General features: G+C 37.2%; 1 protein-coding gene across 2 annotated transcripts in view; it reads right to left on the reverse strand.

Annotated features, from left to right (window-relative positions):
- Window positions 1-549: 549 nt before the first annotated feature.
- LOC114043177 (T-complex protein 1 subunit zeta-like) overlaps window positions 550-21,364 on the reverse strand; it is a 37,874-nt gene continuing 17,059 nt past the window's right edge. Inside the window, exons 4-14 of one of the 2 annotated variants that reach the window (XM_027862184.1) lie at window positions 19,639-19,812; window positions 16,142-16,245; window positions 14,858-14,968; window positions 14,558-14,717; window positions 14,368-14,450; window positions 10,950-11,046; window positions 10,513-10,660; window positions 9,135-9,268; window positions 2,620-2,722; window positions 1,496-1,568; window positions 550-747 (exon numbers count right to left, since the gene is read on the reverse strand). In XM_027862184.1, the coding sequence (XP_027717985.1) occupies window positions 675-747; window positions 1,496-1,568; window positions 2,620-2,722; window positions 9,135-9,268; window positions 10,513-10,660; window positions 10,950-11,046; window positions 14,368-14,450; window positions 14,558-14,717; window positions 14,858-14,968; window positions 16,142-16,245; window positions 19,639-19,812 (1,260 nt within the window). In that variant the 3' untranslated portion in view covers window positions 550-674. The remainder of the gene's footprint in view (window positions 748-1,495; window positions 1,569-2,619; window positions 2,723-9,134; window positions 9,269-10,512; window positions 10,661-10,949; window positions 11,047-14,367; window positions 14,451-14,557; window positions 14,718-14,857; window positions 14,969-16,141; window positions 16,246-19,638; window positions 19,813-21,364) is intronic. The other variant, XM_027862185.1, reaches the window with a different exon arrangement.

The raw sequence follows: 21,364 nt of genomic DNA on the forward strand, positions 1-21,364 counted from the left end.
CTAATATTTTATGATTCTATTTCTACATTTAGAAGAGAAAGTGATGGCACTACATTACAGAACAACTGTTGCTATTAAAATGAAAGTAGAGGAAATCTAATCCCAAATAAGAAGCCATATGACTCTCAACTGGAATCCTATACAATATCAATGATTATGGTATGTAAACTCATTTCAGTAAGAATAATAAAGATGATGATGATGATAGTTATTATCATATTATCTCATCTGATCTTTACAAGAACCCTGAAGTATTTATTAAAGGTATTATCATAGCCCATTTTATAGATGAGCAAACTGAGAGTCAGAAAGGCTAAGTGATTTGACCCTGGTCACATGGTTAGTAAATGTCAGAGGTGGGATTTAAACTTAGTTTTCTCCTTTACTCCAAGCACAGAACTCTCCACCACACCACACTGTAATCACCATATTGGACACTGTGTTATTCAACTGGAGGTTTGAGTTCTACAATTAAGGTTGTTATCACACTTTCTTTAACATAATCACTTTTCATTCTATGAATTTCCATGAAAAATATTTTAGAACTAGTTTAAAACGAACGAAGGCAAAAAAACTGCATTTATTTGTAAAAATTCAGAATGTATTGGAATATATGGGCAACTGCTGCACAGATGTACTGAAACTCGACTCCCAAGGCTGGTTTGGAATTCAATTCATCCTTTGAGAGAAGACATACCAGCTCGCATAATTTCATCAACCAAGAGAATGTTTGTAGCAATCACTGTGCTAAAAAAACAGATGACAGATTTAGTGATGCACACCAACCCATCTTTCCTCCCCCTACCAATCTTCAGCTACACTGGGAACTTCATTCTTCACTTTTTATTAGTATAAGGTTTTTGTGAGCCAAAGCTAGTGCAAGCTATTAAAAATAGAAATACTGTCCCTATTTTCTTGTTTAAAGTACCTCTATCAACATGACCTGTGAGCCTGAACTTAAAGCCCTGTAATTTATTTGATATTCTCCCTCCCTCCCTCCAACCCTTTCTCCCTCTCTCTCCCTCCCTCTCTCTCTCTCTCTCTCTCTCTCCCTCTCTCTCTCCAACATATATATATATATAAAATGAACATATATGTATATGTACATATATATTCATTAGTGATTTAGCAATGCTATTATTTTAAAGATTCTCCCATTAGATTGTAAGTTTCTTGAGGGGAGGGACTATTTTTACCTTTCTTTGTATACCTAGTACTTAGCACAATGACTGGCACATAGTAAGTACTTAATAAATGCTTGTTATTGAATGAACAGGGAAACCAAGTTTTTTTCTTAGAGGTAAAAATAAAATTACTGGAAAAATATGGCATAATCTAAGAATGAATATCAATTTTTTTCAAAAATACCACATTTTCTGTTTCTGAATCTAACTGGAAAAGTTCATAGAAAATTTTAATTCTTTTTTTAAAGAAAAAAGCTATCAAATAGGATCATGAAAGTTTTTCCCCCTTCTTCATAGAAATCCAGCCTTACCAAGAATGAAGGAGCTGCTTTTTCACACAGTAGTTGTCCCAAATTCCTGATTCTGCTGGTAGTATTGGTGCACCTAGAAAGTAAAATAAAGTCTCTTAACACTATTGTCATACATTTATGTTCTCTCTTCCAAAAGGCTAAAACTAAATAATAACCAAACATACTCCCATATAAAATCTGCTACATTGAGAGGAAGAAAAAATCCTATTCCAAGGGAAAAAAGACAATATTAGAGATAAATAGAAAAAAATACAGACCTATTTCTGATAACTTTAAATGTGAATGGGTTAAACAAGCCAGTAAAACTAAAAACGACTGAGAGATTGGATAAGAAAACAAAACTCCCATAATCTATTTCTGACAAGAAACACACCAAATAAGGATGGGAGGATTGAAGAAAATCTACTATGTATCAAATGAACAAAAAAAGAAACCAGATATCAGACAAAGCAAAAACAAAAATTTACAGTAATAAAAAAGGTAAAAAAGGAAATTACATTATGCTAAAAGTATAGACAATAAGCTGATATCAATATTAAAATATCCTCCAAATGCCTAGAGTCTAAAGTCACAAAAGAAGAAATAACTCAATACAAGAAGACATACAGTAAATACAATAGCAGCAGAAGACAAAGTTCTGGACAAATCCAGCAGAAAGATAAGCAAAAGAGAAAATACATATTTAAACAAACTGCTAGCAAATCAGAGCTTAAAGGCATATGGCATTTTCTAAATGGGACTGGTAAAGAAAATACAAATTGCTCAGTACCACATGGAACATTTACAAAAAGTGACTACGTATTAAGACACAGAGATATTGCAAATAAATGATAAAGACAGAAATAGTAAACACATCCTTTACAGACCACAATGTAATTTTTTTTAAAAAATGAATTCAGGGAGCACAAACAAAAGACAGACTCAGATGGAATCTTAATGATAAAATCCTAAGTAATGAGTTGATTAAAGAGCAAGTCATAGGTACAATTAAAAAATTACATGAAAGAAAATCATAATGATAAAACAACATAGCAAAGTTTCTGGGAGACAATTTACTACATTGCCTTAAAATGAATTTCTTTAGTAGCTAATGATTTTGTTCATGATCAGTACATTTCCATTACCTGTGTTCAAATCTACACCAAAAAGTTTTCCTGTTTCTGCATGTTCTGCCTGAATTTTTACTAGTGTTTCTTGGATATCAAAGCCAGAATTTTGAGCAAGAACCTTTAATATATAAAGAAAAAAAGTATATATATGAATGTCAAGTGGTGAAATTAAAAATTTGTCATTGTTCTCTAGTTATGAAGGATAGATTAAAAAAATACTATCTTAATATATCTATTTTTAGAAACCCAATTCCTCAGTTCAAGAAGATATCCATACTTCAGGCTGAATGAGATAAACACCAAGTTTCCATTCGGCTCTAATCACAACATTGATTAAGTGCCTACTATGTACCAGGGGACACAGCTAGGGAAACAAAGACAAAAATAAAAAGGGTCTAAATCATCAAGGAGTTTTATATTCTGGAAGAAACAAGATACAGCAGTGTCGTGGAAACCCAGAGAGGAGAAAGAATCAAGAAGACAGCATGTACCTATATAAATATATACAAAATAAGTACAAGGTTGTTTGATGGAGATGAAGAAAAGACGCATGTAGAAAGTGACTCGAGCAATATTTGAAAGAAACTAGGGCTTCTGAGACACAGATGAAGAGAGAATGCATCCCAGGCATGAGAGACAGCCAGTACAAACCAGAGACATGGGAGGAACTACAAGAAGGCTGCTTTGGTTAGATCGTAGATTGTAACGCTAATTCTAAAGAAATGTAGTTCAACCAAGTTATTAGGAGTTTTAAAAGCCAAACAGAGAAGTATTTATTTTATTCTTTAAGCAATGGGAGCCACTGAGGCTTCTTGAGCAGGGGAGTGACATGGACAGATCAATACCTTAGAAATATTAAGTTGTCAGATATATGAAAGATGGCTTGGAATGAAGGGAGACTTGAGGTAAGAAGAACAATTAAGAGACTATTTTAACAGTTGAGGAGAGAGGTAATGAAGGTCTAGGCTAGGGTGGTGGCTTCTAACTATTCAGAATACAGACTTGAGAGCTGCAGGTAGAAATGCCAAGATTTGGCAACTGACTGGATTTGTGAGTGTGACATGGGACTGACGCTCAGGATCCCATGGCATATAGAGATGATAATTAAACCCATGGAAGATGATACAACCCTCAAATTAGATAAGAGAAGTTTTGAGATAATTAGATAAGAGAGTTTTGAGGAACTCCTACAGTTAGTGATTGTGATATGATGGTCCAATAAAGGAGACAGAAAAGGAGCAGTCATTCAAGAAGAAAGAGGAACAAGAGACAGCAATGTTAAAAAAAAAAACAAACAAACAAAAAACAAACGCAGAAAAGAGAAATAATCCAGGAGGAGAGAGAAGTCAACAATGCCAAAGGCTGTACAGAGGTTAAGAAGGATGATGAATGAGAAAAGGCTTAGATTTGTCCATTAATAAGCACAATGTAAGTATTTCTGTATATACTGTAGAACAAGAGAGAATTGTGCATAATACTGCAAATCTCCATTACATAAAGTGTGCTTTTCTTTTTAAGTATGTAAATTCCTGCTTATATGTTTCCATAGGACTTTTTTTCAGTTTTCTTCTCTTTGGAGGTGGGGAATGGTGGAATCTTTTTCCTAGCTCCACTTCCCTCCTTCCCCCACCTTTTTTTCCTCACCTCAAAAACTGGAAACAAAATAGAACCACTGTAACAAATACATATAATCAAAGCAAGCAAGTTCCCAAATTGTCCATGTACAAAAATAGGTCTTATCCTACGTTTTGAGTTCATCGCTTCTCTGTCAAGGAGCTGAGTAGGAGTCTGTTTTCTAAGGACTAGCTTCACTATGGACAAAGGGCCTTGTCGCCAATAGGATGACCACTTGGTGATGACATCTTGGGCCATGGCAAACTATGAAGCAAACTAAAATACAAAATGCCTCCCAGTCCTGTGCAGCCTCCTTCCAATTTTGCAGTCATGGAGGCAGAGTGGCAAAAGTGGGGAAGGAAGGTACAGAGGGCAGTAAGATCAGCTTTGGGGCAATCTATAACTCTAAATGTTGATACTCTAAATGTGACAGCCTTGTCCAATGACCACCAATGGCGCTGAATCATCAATCTTGACATTCTCACTATCAACAAAACCAGAAGAAAAAATAAAGTTGTAGCTAAGGAAGGTTGGCTTACAGATATTCCTTTGAGTAATAAGGAAAGAGAATGGGAAATTGGGTTTTATTTTTTATTATATATACAAAGTCAATTAGAAATATTATTCCACAGAATATTTGATCATATTGAATTGTGGTCCTCTAGGCAAATATCTACAAAAAGACCACCATAAAAATAACTGTAGCTTATGAACCAACAAACAGCTGCAGGGGATGAAGAGGTAGAAAAATTCTACAGGAAAGTGTATAAACCCTCCAAATTAAATTACTAAGTACTCTGACAATGGATGGCTTTAACACAAAGGTGGAAAGAGGTCAGAATGGTGAGAAATATATGGGAAAGCATGGCTCAAAAAGAAGAAATAAAAGGAAGACTTAGAGACTCCACAGAAACCTCACACCTTTACATTATGAACATTTTCTTCAAGGAAAAAATCTGTAGGCTCTGGACATGATAAGCACCAATTAATATAACAAAAACTGAAATTGATTCTACTTTAACAGGTAGAGCTATCCCTGAATTATCTCTCTGTGTACGGTCAGACCACTGACTTATCCAAGCAAGTATGAGAATAAGTAAAAAGCAAGAAGAAGAAACAGATGTCACACAATTGAAACAACTCAACACTGAAATATTTAAACAACTGGTCATGACAAACGGGAAATGAACAACTAAAATTACATCAACATCTATAATACTTTGATACAGAAGTTCAGCCTATGTAAATTAATTGCCACACTAAGAAGATCAAAGGAGCACAGAAAGCACCTGAGTCAGCAAACATCTGACTGACTGCCAAGTGCAGAGATGACAGCAAAAGACAACACTGGCATAGAAAATAAACTCATTTCTAAGACCTCCTGAAGACAGCTATGACTACATCTCTGTATAAAGAATACTAACTTAGCAATTGCATATACAGATTGGAGGGTGGAGAGAGTGGGGACAGGAAGACCTATTAGGAAGTTATTGCAATCTGGGCAGCTGATGATGAAAGTGATGTGTGAAGGAGAAAGGAAGACAGGAGTATGAGAGACAGTAGAGACGGAACTGATAGGAACTGAAAACTGCTTGAATATGAGAAGTGAAAGGATGAATCAATCAATCCAAAAGCATTTAGTAAGAGCCTACTGTGTGCTAGGCACGGAGGATACAGAACAAAAATGAAAGCCCTCAAAGAGCTTACGCTCTATTAGGTGGAAAGAACAAGTATACCTATAACTACAAAGTATACACAGAGTAAGTACCAAGTCGTTTTGGGGGGTGCTAGCAGCTAGGACGATAGAAAAGGACTCATAGAAGGTGGTTTTTGAGCTGAGCTTTGAAGGCATGTAGGGATTCAAAGAGGTGGAGGTGAAGAGGGAGGGCATTCCAAGAATGAGGGACAGCCTGTGCAAAGGGATGGGGCCAGGAGATAGAACGTATATACTAAAAACAGCAAGAAGACAGGTCAGCTGGTCCCCAGTGTTAAAAAAGAAGTGATATATAATGGGAGAGTGAATAAAATCCTGGTGTCACTAACAAAAAGAGTGAAGTCAAGAGGAAAAACATTCAGGAGGAAAGATAATAAACTTGTTTTTTGACAGGCTGAGTCTGAGGTAGCAATGAGACATCCAAGCACCAAAGTCCTGCCAGTGCATATCTGCTTATGCTTGTCCTTGAAGAAGAGACACTAAGCCCCTCTCTATCCATTGCAGAGGTGGGAGACTATGGGTGGAGAATACAGCATACACTACCAGATCCAGGATATTGGTTACTTTTGCTGAACTGTTTTTTCTCCTCTTTTTTATTGGTGTTACAAGGGATGGTTTGCAGGATAGGGTATAGGAATGGGACATATTTGAAAATAAATATAAAGGCAAAAGCTGTCTACAAAAATTCAGAATTTAAAGAAAATACAAGTGCAGAACTCTGAAGAGAGGAGAGGGCTCAAGACAAGAGAAGTGGTAATTACCTGCATAACAGCAGTGGCTGAATTCTTGAGAATGAATGCATTTGCCTAGTTAGAGAAAACAAAGGACAGACCTTTGGGGAACATTCACCACAGAGGTATAAAGAAGAGGATGAGGAGTCATAGAGAGCTGATGGACTACCTCTTAAATGACCACAATGAACAAGAAGAAAGAAGATAGTGATGCAGAGGTATTTCAGGAATGAGAGAAGGGAATTAAGGTTTCTCATGTCAAATAGTATAAATATCACTATGTTAAAAGACTAAGCCATCTATTGTTAACTTTGAGGTACAGGCATGCAGTTGGAGACTTGATAAAATAAAAGGTTTGGAATAGTCACTGTGGGGAATGAGACAGGAAGTCTGGAAGATCAGAGTAGAAAACTGGTCCAGAAGCTATAAGGGCCAAACAGAGATTGTGTACCATCAATCTGTAGAGAGTGAAATCAGCTCAATTTCATGACTTCTCAAAATACTCAACAATCCAGAAACAGGAACAGAAAAATAACCTGATGACAGAAGTTACCCAAAGAGCTCAGCAGGCCAGAAATAGAATAAGGTTGGAGGAACAAGGAATTCTAGCATCACAGCTAGTGAAGCCAGCTTGGGAGAACAGGTATAGGTTAAGATGAGTGAGAGGAGATTTAGTGTGACAACAATGGAAAGATAGAAAGCCATGGCCAGAAATTGGAATTTCAATAGTCAGGATCTCATAGAAGTCATAATTCCAAGATGGTGAAGTCTAAGGTGTGACCATACTAACATGTTGCTGAAATGGGTTGGAGTGGGTCATTGGAGGTGAAGAATTGTATGCTCAGTTGTTAAGAAGAATCATCAATATGCATAATGAAGTACATGAGGATGCCAACAGAAAATGGAAGGAAAGGAAGGAAACAAGCATTTATTAAGAGCCTACTGTGTGCCAGGCACTGTGCTAAGGCATTTGTGCTTTACAAATATCTCAACTGAGCAAGGTAGAAAGGAACTATAATAAAATTAATTCAATTATATAGCACTTTCTCTAACAATACTCTAAGGTAAGTCATGCAAGCACTATTATCCTGTTTTATGGATGAGGAAACAGAGGCCTTGAGAGGTTAAGTGATTCACCAATGGTCACAGAGTTAGTAAGAGGTAGGATTTGGGCCCAGGTCTCTTGACTCCAGGTCCAACAGCCTCGCCCCCACACCCTGATGCCAAGAGGCAGGGACTGAAGAGAGGTCTGAAGCATCAAGAGTGAGAAAAGGTTGGCAAAAATGAATTGTACATACTTCCAAAGAGAAAAGGTAGTTGAAAGGTGTTGGCAAGAAAGATGGTCTGGAAGCAGTAGTGGGGGAAAAAAAAAGAATGTGTCAGGCCCTCCTCTCAGCCCCAAGTCAGAGGAGAGTGGGGGAAGTGGGATCCAGTGGGGAGGGTACAGTAGATACAGTGCCCTCAAGACAAGAGTCAGAGTTTTGTTTATTCAAATTGTGTGGAATAAATGTGAAATCCACAGATAATGGTTTAAAAGATCAGGATTAGTGAAGTCTGTCAACAATAAATTTTATTCCATATTTACTCACTCAGCGCATACCCATTACTCCAAGTTCTGAAGGGGAAATTCAAGAGCTCCTCTCCCCTCTATGGTTTTCCCTTTTTTGGTAGATATTGAGTGCTTCCTATAATAAATCTTAGCCATGTTAACAGACATGTATTATCCAGGAGACCATTATTTATTATTCCTGCTGTTTAATGAGGGAAGAGAGTTCAATCTCTGACTCAGGGCTTTGCAAATAATGGACAGTTTTTGCAGTATTTAGAATAAAGGCGTGCTATTTTACTTGATTTCCTTGTAAAGTCTGAATTCAACCTAAAATAATTTATTAGAAGGGGTAGGGGTGGCATATGTCTCCCAGTGGTGGTTTGAATCCAAATTGTGGCAAAGAAGGTTTCCTCTATGTTTCTTCTGTTTCTCAAAAGAAATCTGGCATCTCTTTTTTCTGTAGAAATGAAAACAGCATCTCAAGTCATAGCTGTCCCTGACAAATCTGGGCTAGTAACGGGGGGCAGAGGAGGGGAGGCTAAACATCCTGAACCCCTCAGTGCTAAAGAGAAATTGAAGTTGGTGATACCTCAGCTCTGGCCAACAGAGGATAAGAGTTCTATGGTTATCAGTACCCTTTCAAATTGAACCCTTTATGAAGAGAACTTCCAATGTTGTTATCTAAGAAGCCTCCCAGGAGAGAAATTACCCTCCCTCATGAAGCTCCTCACAGTGTTCACAGCTATCACCACATAATTTCCCCCATTTTAGAAGCAAAATATCTGCAAATGAAGAGGGAAATTGTGAGTTAATGCAAGTAAATACATGTATCTTTTTATTATGCCAGCTATTAGAGATACCCTATGATTACTTAAGCATCTTTCTAGCCACCTCTCCTCTGACCAACAGGATAGATTGACACCTTTGGAATAATGAGCAATGCATCAGCAAAAGCCTGGACTCCAAGGCGGGCTCTTCCTTTGACACTGGATTTGTGTTTGACAAGAGCTTCAGATATTGCCACTTCAACTGCACCAGCACCCGGAACTACACAGTCTATTGGAAAGGAAAAGAAACGATTGACAAGACATACCATGCAGAAAAAATATAAAAGAAAGCAATTAGCGTAGTCAAGTGTGTGCTATTTTTCACAGATATCTGAATGGTGTTTAAATACGCACAGAAATCTGACAAGTTAAAGTTTCACAGCTCAGTGATTACGAGGTTGCCTCATGGAGCTCTAAAGGTAGAGGCAGTTAAATAAATAATTAAACATGGTACAGACAAGGGACTTCAAACAGAACCTCTCCCTCTCTTTCCTCTTTCATTGTTTACTCCCTCATAACTGAGGCTGAAAGAAACATCTAGATAGCCATCCTGCTTTATTTCAGAGTGTCTTCTCTATGATTAAGTTTCAGAGGTGGTGTCTCTTAAGGACTGATTTATTCCTTTTTCTCTCACTCTCTCTTAAGGATACTTTGCATTATCATGTCAAGACAGCAGATAAGCTATCTGGTGGTCAGTTTTAATTCTTGATTTGGGATGATTTGAGACGATTCCTTCAAAAGTGACTGTGATGACAGAATGTTGTAGTAAAAACAACATTGTGTGTGGAGTCAGAAAAACCAGGGCGAGAGGCCTGGCACCAAGACTGCTCCAGAACACTGCCCATGTCACAGCTTCTCCTAAACTTCAGCTTGGCTTGCTTTCTTCCTCTATAAAATGGAGATAGTAATAACATCTGTCTGGCCTCCCTTACAGGGTGGCTGTAAAGGATCAAATGAGAGTCAGTAGGGGAAAGTGTTTTGAAAAACTATAAAGAACTAAAAGGCAATTTTAAATACATTAAAATATGTTCACGTGCCTTTCATAACTACACACTAATTTAAAAAGGAGTCCATCATTAAAATAGAAAGTACTGATTTGAGATTGGTGTCTCACTTTATGGCATACAGGATACCACAGTATCATAGTAGATTTCTTAGTGTTAGGAATAGGGACTAGACCTATGATTTCTTGGTAGAGGGAACACCCAGGTAAAGAAACACCTTCTACCAATGCAAGTCAGAACTTTCTTTGAACTTAGCATCTTAGCCAGTTGAGAAGCCTAAAGTACTAGGAAATCAATTGACTTGCCTAGGGTCTCATAGCCAGGCTGTATTAGAGACAGGACCTGAACCCAGTTCTTCCTGGTTTTGAGACTAGATCTCTATCTCTACGATATCTCACTGTCTCTCAGTGGGTTTATTACTTTAAAATTGCCTTCAAGGAGTTCATGAACAAAACAAAAGGTAGCTTACGATCATCAAGAGCATTTTTGACAGCACGCAGTCCATCTCTGATCGCATCCTTAATTTGTGTGAGTGTGTGCTTATTTGGGCCTTTTACCAACAGGGTTACAGAATGAGGGTTGTCACATTTCTCGATGAAGGTGAACTTTTCTTCCCCCTAAAGCATAGCCAAGATGTCACATATGTTCTTCCATATGGTTATGAAATATATGCAATTCCCCCAAAACTTAAAAAATTCATCATAGGCACAAACTTTACGTGGCTCTTCTTGTTAGACGTAAATAAAAGTATTAAAAGTAGCATTTGGTTCTTGTATGTGAACACAACCAAAAGTTACATGAATAAGTTGTATATGTTAATATCTGTGTTGTGCAGATTTCAAACTGCACAACTTGACAGTTTCGTGATCAGTATTCAAAAATTTACAGAAATAAAAAAATACTTACTAATGTATACTCATAAACAAGTCCAGCATGGCCCAAGCAATCTGGAGTGAGGTCATCAAGGGAATTCATCGCAATCCCACCACAAGCAAGAGTCAGGCTGAAATAGATGTTACCAAAGTTTTAGTTAGTTCTAGGAAGTTCCCAAAAATGTTCTAATCATCTTAAAAGTGCGAAATCATACTGCTAATAAGGCAACATTGCCACAACGCTTTAAAATTCAGTTTTAAGGAGAAGATAGAGCCAAAGTGGCAAGGTAGCTGGAAGCAGTACAGTCAGGCTGCCCCCTTCCCCACCAACAATTCCTTCAAACTGACCTAGAAAATGCACCAGACCAAATCCTGATTGGGAAATTAAAAATAAGGAATTAAAGAATTAAAGAAAAAAACAACAACATAGTAAATTATTTTTCCAGCCCAGGTTCACATAGGAAGGCAGCCAGAGTAGGAAGATACATAAGAAGTCGGCAGTCCCTGGTGATGGGATTTGGCCAAGAACCATAGCACAGAGCACTGCGGTTCAAGGAGAGGCTTGCACCAGGACATATCCAGCACAGAAGGGCCAAATTTGTCCAGGGTGCAGAAGGGGTGTAAACTAGAAGCTCTGTTGATTACCACTCAGCTCTTGCTCACAGACCCAGAGATTATTGAAAGGTATTTGCAGCTAGGGGTAGCATTTCAGGTAAGGACTGGTAATGGGCCCTAGGTTATATAATAAAGAAGGAGTACACTCAGAAGCAAGCAACATCTGTGTGTTTAGGACCCCAGGAACAGAGCAGGGTCTCAGTTCCAGCCTCTAGACCAGTCTTAAGTATACAGTACATGAATCCTAGACCAAAGGGGAGCCTTCAGTTCTGACACCCTGAGCCTGCAGAAGTATTACAGGAGCAGTCTAATGGAACTCCAAATGGGGCCAGCTCATAGGCCTGGTGCTCAGACCCAGACCTATGTCAAGAACTTGCAGAGCTCAGACCAGAAAGGTCAGAAATCAGACCTCACTCTGGAGCACACCACTCTGGGAGCAGTGTAAGCTTGCAAATCTCCAGCCTGAGCTATTCCTGAGATCCTGAAATAATATAATACTCAACAGTCCAAGAAAGCAGCATCAGGACCAGAAATGACCTTCCCTCCAGAAGGGCCCTAATATAAAGCCCAAAGTCAGGCTGGAAGAACAAACAAGTAAAAGAAATCACAACAAAAAGAGGTATTATGGAGAGAAAGGAACTCAAGGCAAAAATGCAGAACAGAATGACTCTGAAACATCTATAAGCAAAGACACAAAGGAAAACACAACTTGGGCACAAATTCAACTAGATTTCCCAAAACAGCTAAAGCAAAAGTTTTTAAAAGAGTTGAAAATGTTTGTTTTTTATTTTATAAATTAAATGAAAGGGCTAGAGAGGAAAACTGAAAAAAAAATAAGAGTTATGGAAGAAAAAATTGGAAAGGGAATTAACAGTTTGGCACAGGAGGTACAAAGCCTTGACCAAGCAATAAACTCCCTGAAAATTAGAAAACAATGACTCCATAAACAACAAGAAATGTTAAAACAAAGTCAAAAGGCTTTAAAAAATAGGAGAAAATGTAAGGTATATCAAAACAAAAATAACTTACCTGGAAAACAGATCAAGAGAGATAATTTAAGAATCAATGGACTACCTGAAAGCCATGACCATAAAAGAGCCTAGCTAGACATTGTATTTCAAGAAATCATAAAAGATGAATGCCCATATCTCTTAGGACCAGAAGGCAGTGAAAATAGAAAGAATCCACCAGTCACCTCCTGATAGAAACCCCAAAATGAAAATGTCCAGCCAAAATTCAGAGCTCCTAGGTCAAAGAAAAAACAGTACAATCAGAAAGAAAGAATACAAGTGGTGAGGAACTTTAGCCAGGATCACACACAATTTAGCTGCCACTCCTTTAAAGGAGCCAAGAGTTTGTGATATGATATTCCAGAAGGCAAAGGATATAGGCTTACAACCAAGAATATCTTGCCTAGCAAAACTGAGTATAATCCTACAGGGGAAAATGCACTTTTAATGAAATAGATGATTCTAAGCCTTCTCAATGAAAAGACCAGAGCTGAGTAGAAACTTTAAAATTCAAACAGAGTCAAGAGAAACATAAAAAGTAAATATGAACAAACGATCATAAGAGATTAAACAAGGGTAAACTTTTTACATTCTAGTACGGGGAGATGAGACTTCTGTCTCCTCTGAATCCTATCACCAATGGGAGTCATAGAGGGAGTCTAATTAAATAGAAAGGTTGGGAGTGGTTCTGTTATGTCTTGATCTTAAAAGAAGAATGGAATGGGAGGGAGAGTAAATATACTACAGCGAGACAGGGAGAAGAAGGTTGGGAGAAATTATCTCACAGAATCAGTGTAACAAGTAGACTCTACACAAAAAAAGGAGAGAGTGGGTGACACTTGAACCTCACTCTCCTCTGAACTTATTAAAAGAGAGAACACACACACCCAGTCGGGTACAGAAATACACTTCATTCAATGGGAAACAGGAGAGAGGAGGAAATAATAAAGTGAGTAGTTTAAGAGAGGGATTAGTTCTAAGCAAAACAAACTCTTAAAAAAGGATGTACAAAATTAATTATAGTAGTTCTTTTTTCAATGGCAAAGAATTGGAAACTAAAAGAGTTATCAAGAAAATTGAGGAATGACAAAACAAGTTATGGCATATAAATGTGATGGAATACTATTGTGTTGTGATGAATGTGATGGTTTCGAAGAAAACTGGGAAGTCTTGTCTGAACTGATGTTGACTGAAGTAAGTAGAACCAGGAGAACAATTTATACAATGACAACTATATTGTAAAACGAACAACTTTGAAAGACTTAGGAAGTCTGATTAACTTAATGACCAACCACAACTCCAGAAAACTCATTATAAAACATGCTACCCATCTCCTCATAGAAAGTTAAGGACTTAGAGTGTAGAATAAGATATTTTTTTGGACATGGCCTATGCAGAAATTTGTTTTACTTAATTATATGTTTGTAAACAGAAGTTTATTTTTCTTTCTAAAGTGCTGGGGTGGGGGAGACAGTAGAAAAGGTAGATTTTTGATGATTAAAAAAATTAATTTTAAAAAATCAGTTTTGAGGAAATTGTCAAACTCTGATACATTTCAAAAAAGTTTTTATAGGGGTTGAAGAACCTTTTTTTGATAACTCATTCATTTATTACTATTCAGAACCCTATTATAGACCTCTGTAATTGTAACAATATAATATTTCGTTCCTACCTGAATTAGGAAACTTTTGGGCAATTACATTTTTGTAGAAATGATAAATGTTGCTGAATAAGCTAAAATGAGTACCCAAAAGTGTAAAATAATTCCAGATCCCAGCACTAAATTATTTAGAATGTATGATTATTTTATCTATATGCCAAGCCTACCGCTCCATATTCCTTCTTTTAGCTCTGCGAAGAGCCACAATACCTTCTTTTGCAAGGACATCTAAGGAAAATAGATCAATGCCCTGTAATCAAATAGAGAAATTACAAGTAGGATTTAAGCATTCTCCATTGCCAAGTTGAATGTTACAAGCATTTAAATATACTTACATTTTGAAAATTTCATTCTCACCTTCTGATTAAGAACAATAAATCCTTTCTTTTCATCATCACAGACTTTTCTTTTCAGTTTTATTATTTTGTTTACTCTATCTTCAATAAATTGTCTTTCAGCTTTTACTAATTTCTCTCTCTCCTCTGCAGTCTTGTAGAAGAAAGCAGAGTTCACCTCTCTAAAAGAACAAAGAAAATTGTAAACATATACACAGCAGCAAACAAGCAAATGCAAGAGAAATGGGAAGGAAAAAAGATTTTCAGGAAGAAAGAAAAGCCTAAGTTTTCATTAGGTTATAAAGAGAAAACAACTCCTTACGTTTTTTCATATTCTAGTGATACATTGCAAGTGAGAACAAAAGCATCTTCAATTCTTTTCTTCATATCAGGATGACGAGTACCGTGGTCTAAAACAAGCCCTCTGATCAACCTGGTAAAATAATTCAGTTCCTTCTTTAATACTCTAGGATATAACATACTAAATACATTCTGATGATGATAGTGATGATGATGATGATGATATCTCACATTATATAAAAATTCAAAAAACCAAAGATTTGACATGCTTTTACATGCCATTTAATTCTTACAACAAGCTCCTAAGGAAGGCTAGTGTGCATATTATTATTTCCATTTGTCACATGAAGAAACTAAGGATCAGAAAGGATCTAGTCCTAGAAGTAATCACAGAGATGACCTAGTCTGACCGCTCATTTTAAAGATGAAGGTATTAAGGCCTAGAGAGGCTAAGTGATTTGCTCAAGATCATACATATTATAAACAGCAGAGACAAATCTTCAATCTGGCTTCATAGCCACGTGGCTAGGAAATGAGAAGAGCCAGGCCTGGAACTCAGCTCTTTCAGCCCTAAGTCCAGTGTTCTTTTCATTAGTAACATCCATAACATAATTGCTGCACCCTCTAAATAGTCATCTCAACTTCAAATCTAACATAAACATTTTAAAGAGAATTTTATTTAACATAGCACAATGACATTACTTCACTTCAAAATCTGTGACTCATCAATCTCGTTCCCTCCACTGATTCAGACTGCAACCCTTCAATGAATTAGTACATCTTACATTGCCATGGGACCAACCCCATGATGAACTGCTCCAGTCTTAAAAAAGATTGCTTCTCGAGTGACAGATAGTCTATCACCAGGCCCATACTCAAGGTCTTTTCAGTCTGTAAAGGCCTGCCAGTGTAACTCTCAAAGTGTTGGCACAGTCTTCATGAACTCATGGTCAATTCCACACCATAATAAGGCATTCAAGTAGGACCCAAGTTGAATGAGACCACATTAACTACTAGAATATCACCACAGAGTTATTTTTTAAGTTATATGGTTCAATCTGACAAAATAAAGTTAAGCACATGATTTTTTTTCTTAATATCTGCTCAAAATAATTGGAAAATTTCTAAACTATTGGTGTTCTAACTCCTATCTATATGTGAAAACAGCTTGGTTTTCAGGGGACTAGCAAAAAAAAATGTTTCTAACATTCAGTGTAAAATATAAAATTAACTGAAGTCAAGTTGAAGAAGGTATTTGTCTAAATATAATATTGGCCATATTTTATCAACATTTTATACGACTTACGTTGTGTCAGTTTCTGACTTATGCTTCATCTCCATTATCTCTACCATGAAAAGGTCAATAGGAAAACCTGGTCTTCTAATGGCCAAAAGAGATTCTACCACCTCCTATAATAACAGAAACAAATACAACCATGAGACAATTTGGACTCTTAAATCACAACCCATTGCCCCAATTATTCCCTTACTTCCCCTCCAAGTTACACAAGATTAGATGCAAAAATAAAAATGCTGAACACTATATACATATATATATATATATATATAGGCTCTATTACACCCTGTAGTAAACAGACAGAGGGTTACATGCCTAAAAATTAATTTGTAGCCCAAAATACAAATACAAACTCAACAATTGGCATTGCTCTAATTGCTGCTAAGAAGACCTTACAAAAAATGGAGAGGACCTGACCGGCCATAGAGATATACAATCATATAGTCTTTTAGAGCTGGAAGGGGCATCTTCAGTTAGAGGTCAGAAACTGAGACCACAAGAAGTTTAAGTGAATTGTCCAGGGTCCTACATCAAGTTAAGAGCTGATCCAGGACTAAGATCCAGGACATCTGACTCCTAGACCAGTGTTCACTTTATTAGAGTACACTAACTCTCTCAGAAATAATCCAAAAATTTGATTTGGAGATAGTTTACTGATGGGATTAGGCTGACACTCTAAAATGTAACTGACATAAAATAATCTGTAATCTAACAAATAATATGAGATCACCTAAGAAATATTTTTAATAACTGACCAAGAATATTTTAACAGGATAGTTGGGTAGAAAGACTTTTTCAGGCTCTCTTCAACACTAATCTGATCTGCTGGAGCAGTCTGTAATGTGTATTCCAGTTCACTCAGCAAATGTAATACCACAGAGGAAAGCAAACTATTAGACTACCATAGTTTGAGAATGCTATGACTTTAAGGTCACACAACTCCTTTTGTTCTGACCCTATACTCACCAAGAAACCTAACTTTAATTAGTAACATATCAAGATCATAAGATTTAGAACTGAAAAGGATCTTAGAGATCATAAAGTCCAACTGTTTCATTTTACAGATAAGAAAAGTGTGGCCTAGAAAGGTTAAACAATTTGTCCAAGATCACACAGATAATAATGACAGACCCAGGATTCAAACCCCAATTCTCATCTCAAACTCAATATATTCAAAAATAGAACTCATTATCTTTCCCACCCATCCCCCCTAACCCTACTCTTCTTCCAAACTGCCCTATTTCTGCCAAAGGTACCTCCATCCTTCCAATTACGTAGGTTTGCAATCTCAGTATTATCCCTAACTCCTCACTCTCACTCACCTCACAATCCAATCAGTTGCCAAATCTTGTGGTCTCTACTTTCAAAATATCTCTCACATCTGTCTCCTTGTCTCTGCATCAACAGCCACCATCCCATTTCAAGTTCTCATCCTCCCGAACTATTGCAATAGCCCTCTAACTGTCTCCCAGCCTCAAGGCTCTAACCTTTCTAACCCATCCTCCACAATTCTCCACAAGCATAAGTCCGCTGATATCAATTCCTCTATTCAATAAGTTCCAGCGGCTCTTCCCTACTGGCCCAGAATCAAATGTAAATTCCTCTGTTTGACACTAATTATCATGCACTCCTCCTATTCATTCACTCTACAAATCCAGCCAAACTGGCCTTCTTGTTGCTCCTCATCTATGACCCTCCATCTCTCAACTCGGGGCCTTTGCACTGGCTGTCACCATAACTGGGGTGCACTCCTTCCTCACCTCCTCCTCTTAAAACCCCTTGTTTCCTTCAAAACTCTGATCAAGCTTACCTTCTACATCAAGCTTTTCCTGGTCCTCCCAGCCGCTGCTGCCTCTTATGAGGAGAACGAGAACTACATACATACTTATCCACGAATAAAACAAATTCAAAACCAAAGACAGCAGAACCTCAGAAGGACTTGGAAAAGGATACAGGAAAAAATGCATTTACTTGCTGTGTCAATGTGTTGATTCTACGTTCTTAAATCCCCTCCTGGATCCCTGCCTTGTCATGGTGGAGGGGCTTGTGTAGCTCAATGAGACCATGGGCTATGCTGTGCAGGATTACCCAACGCGGCCAGGTCGTGATGGAAAGTTCTGACAAAAGGTGACCCACTGGGGAAGGAAATGGCAAACCATCCTAACATCTTTGCCACAAAAACCCCAGTATTAAAATTATAAAATATATGACATCAGAAGATAAGCCCCTCAGGTTGGAAGGTATCCAGCATGCTACTGCAGAAGAGTAAAGCACAACTACAAGTAGCTCAGAAATAATGGAGCAGCTGAGCCAAAACTGAAAGGAGGCTCAGCTACAGTTGTGTCTGGTGATGAAAGGAAAGTCCAATGCTGGAAAGCTCAATATTGCATAGGAATCTGGAATGTATGATCTATGAACCAAGATAAGCTGGATATGGTCAAATAAGACATGGTAAGAGCAAACATTATCAACACCTTGGGTATCAGTGAACTTAAATGGATGGGAATGGGTGAATGATCACCATGTATACTACTGTGGGCAAGAATCACTTAGAATAAATGGAGATGCCCTCATAGTCAGTAAAAGGGTTATAACAGCAGTACTGGGGTATAATCTTAAAAATGCAGAATGATATCTACTTGAATCCAAGGCAAACCATTCAACAGCACAGTAATTAATACAAGTCTATGTTCCGACTCCTAATGCCAAAGAGGCCTAAGTTGATCACTTCTATGAAGACCTACAACATCTTCTAAAAACAACATCAAAAAAAGATGTCACATTCATCACAGGGGATTGGAACGCTAAAGTAGGAAATCAAAAGATGATTGAAATAAAAGGCAAAAAAAATTTGGCTTTGGAGTACAAATGCAGCAGGGCAGAGACTCTATTAGACACCTTTTTCCAGTAGCAATATATGGCTGTGAGAGCTGGACTATAAGGAAAGCTGAGCACCACAGAATCGATACTTTCAACTGTGGTGCTAGAGAAGACTTTTGAGAGTCCCTCAGATAGTAAGAAGATCAGATCAAACAATACTTAAAGAAATGAATTTGGGCTATGCACTGGAAGGTCAAATACTAAAGCTGAAGCTTAAACACTCTGGCTACATAATGACATGACAGGATTCATTGGGAAAGATCCTAATGTTGGAAAAGATTGAAAGGAAAAAGAGAAGGGGATTGCAGAGGATGAGATGGATAGCTAGTATCACAGAGGCAAGGACCATGAGCTTGGACAGACTTCGGGACACAGTGGAGGACAGAAACTCCTGGTACGCGATGGTCCACAGGGTCACGAAGAGTCATACGTGACTGAACAATTAATAACAATAACAACAAACATTCCTGAATAAGTTTTATATAAGATTCCAGAAGTTCTTTTGTATGTTTACTTGGTTATCTGCCCTTGTCAATAGTTATTAAATTTATAATAAACTTTCTGTGATAATTTGAAAGGTGGCTTGAGAAAATGCTAATGCTGCAAGCAAAGAGTTTAACACATACCTCTGTTAATACATCGGCCAGCTCAGCATGAACTTTCGTACGGAGAGATGTTCTAGCCACATCTAGAAGGATTTCTCGGGTCATCTCTTTCTCTATTTTAATCTCCTCCAGAATTTCAAGTGCTTTTACCTTTGCTGCTTCAAAGCCTTCAGTTATTATCCTCGGATGCAGACCCTATTACAATGATATTGCCATAAAATCACCATTATTAAAGCCATCCAAATGGATGCAAACATTTTCTTATGTCAGAGATTGCATAATGTTTTAATGTACAGTATATCTACATGCTCTTTGTCATCAGCAATAACCATGCATATTGAGTAATTAAGGGGTTTTTTTGATCCAGATCTGAGTTTTCATTGGTATGGGGAATTTCTGGTGCAAAAATTCCCAACACTGGTGTAGGTCAGCAACTTTTCTGTCACTTGTTGCCTTAAAAAATTACTTGGGGTGCTGAAAGGGTAAGTGACTACCCCAAGGACACGCAGCTAATACATGTCAGGGGCAAAACTAGAACCAAGGCAGCCCTCCATTCAGTACACCAGGCTATCTCTAAGTAAAATGGGTAATTCATTATTACTCGAAAACCAATAATAGTACTAATGTTTGCTATGTACTTCCCCTTTAAATACGAAAATATTAACTTACATTTTATAAAGAAAGAAAAAGAGACTCCTTTTAATGCAAAGGGAAAGTACAAATACTGCCTTAACAAAGAGTTTAAACCAAAGAAAATACAAATCATACTTAGGTATCGATGAAGCAATATTACCAGCATTTTGTCCAGTGGCAAAAATTCTGCAATTAGTATCATTTGAAAGAAAACCATATTGGTACAGATATAGGTCATTGGTTTTTTTTCAAAATTTGACTTAAACCAACACTGAGTACAGCCTATAAATCACAGTTCTTAATAAGAAAACAAAAGTGATAAAGACTAGGAGAGGAGTAATGATGAATAAAACATTTTATTTAAATTAAAAGAAAAAACATTTTACGGCAAATATATCTTTTATATGGTAATTTTGTATAAACCAAACATGGTAATTATTTTTCATTACATACCTCACTAAATGGTGTCATGAGGGAAATCTATAGTTAAAAGCAGCCTATATTGAGATCAAAAATGTTTTCCCAATGTTACGGGAACTTAGCAACATCAGTACTATCTGTACAGCAGAAGGGAACTCTTGCCCAAGCTTTCCATATGATTTGTTTGCTACTATTTTTCCCTGTCCATCCATTAAGATCCACCTTTAAGAACTCTTCCTCTGGATTCTCCTTTAATGTTTGCCTGTGGCTGCAAAAATTCAGTCTGAGTGTCTTTTAGGGGTAATATCTGAAACTGCTATACGATGGGATGTTATTCTAGAGGAGAATTTTAAGCCTTTAAATGAATATGACATTCGTCACTTTCCACATCTAGAAACTGGCATTTTTCCCCCACTGCAAGTATGGAGAAAAGAAGCCTACCAGAAGGTTAATGGTACCAAATTTCAGATAAAAATAAAACTGTTATAGCAAATTTTGGCAAGAGTTACTTACTTCTTCCTCCAAAAAGTTGTCTTTTTTTTTCCCAAAGAGTACTAGAAGAGCATTGCTTCCAGGGCATTTATGTACATCTCATTTGTGTTTCCATAACTATATTTTTGGTTGATACCACCCTACTCATGAGATACATTCACACAGATGTCAGTGTTACTTTCTTTAGAGGTGGTCTGTTTTC

Source organism: Vombatus ursinus, unplaced genomic scaffold (assembly GCF_900497805.2).
Source record: "Vombatus ursinus unplaced genomic scaffold, bare-nosed wombat genome assembly UNPS02014768.1, whole genome shotgun sequence".
NCBI lineage: Eukaryota > Metazoa > Chordata > Mammalia > Diprotodontia > Vombatidae > Vombatus > Vombatus ursinus.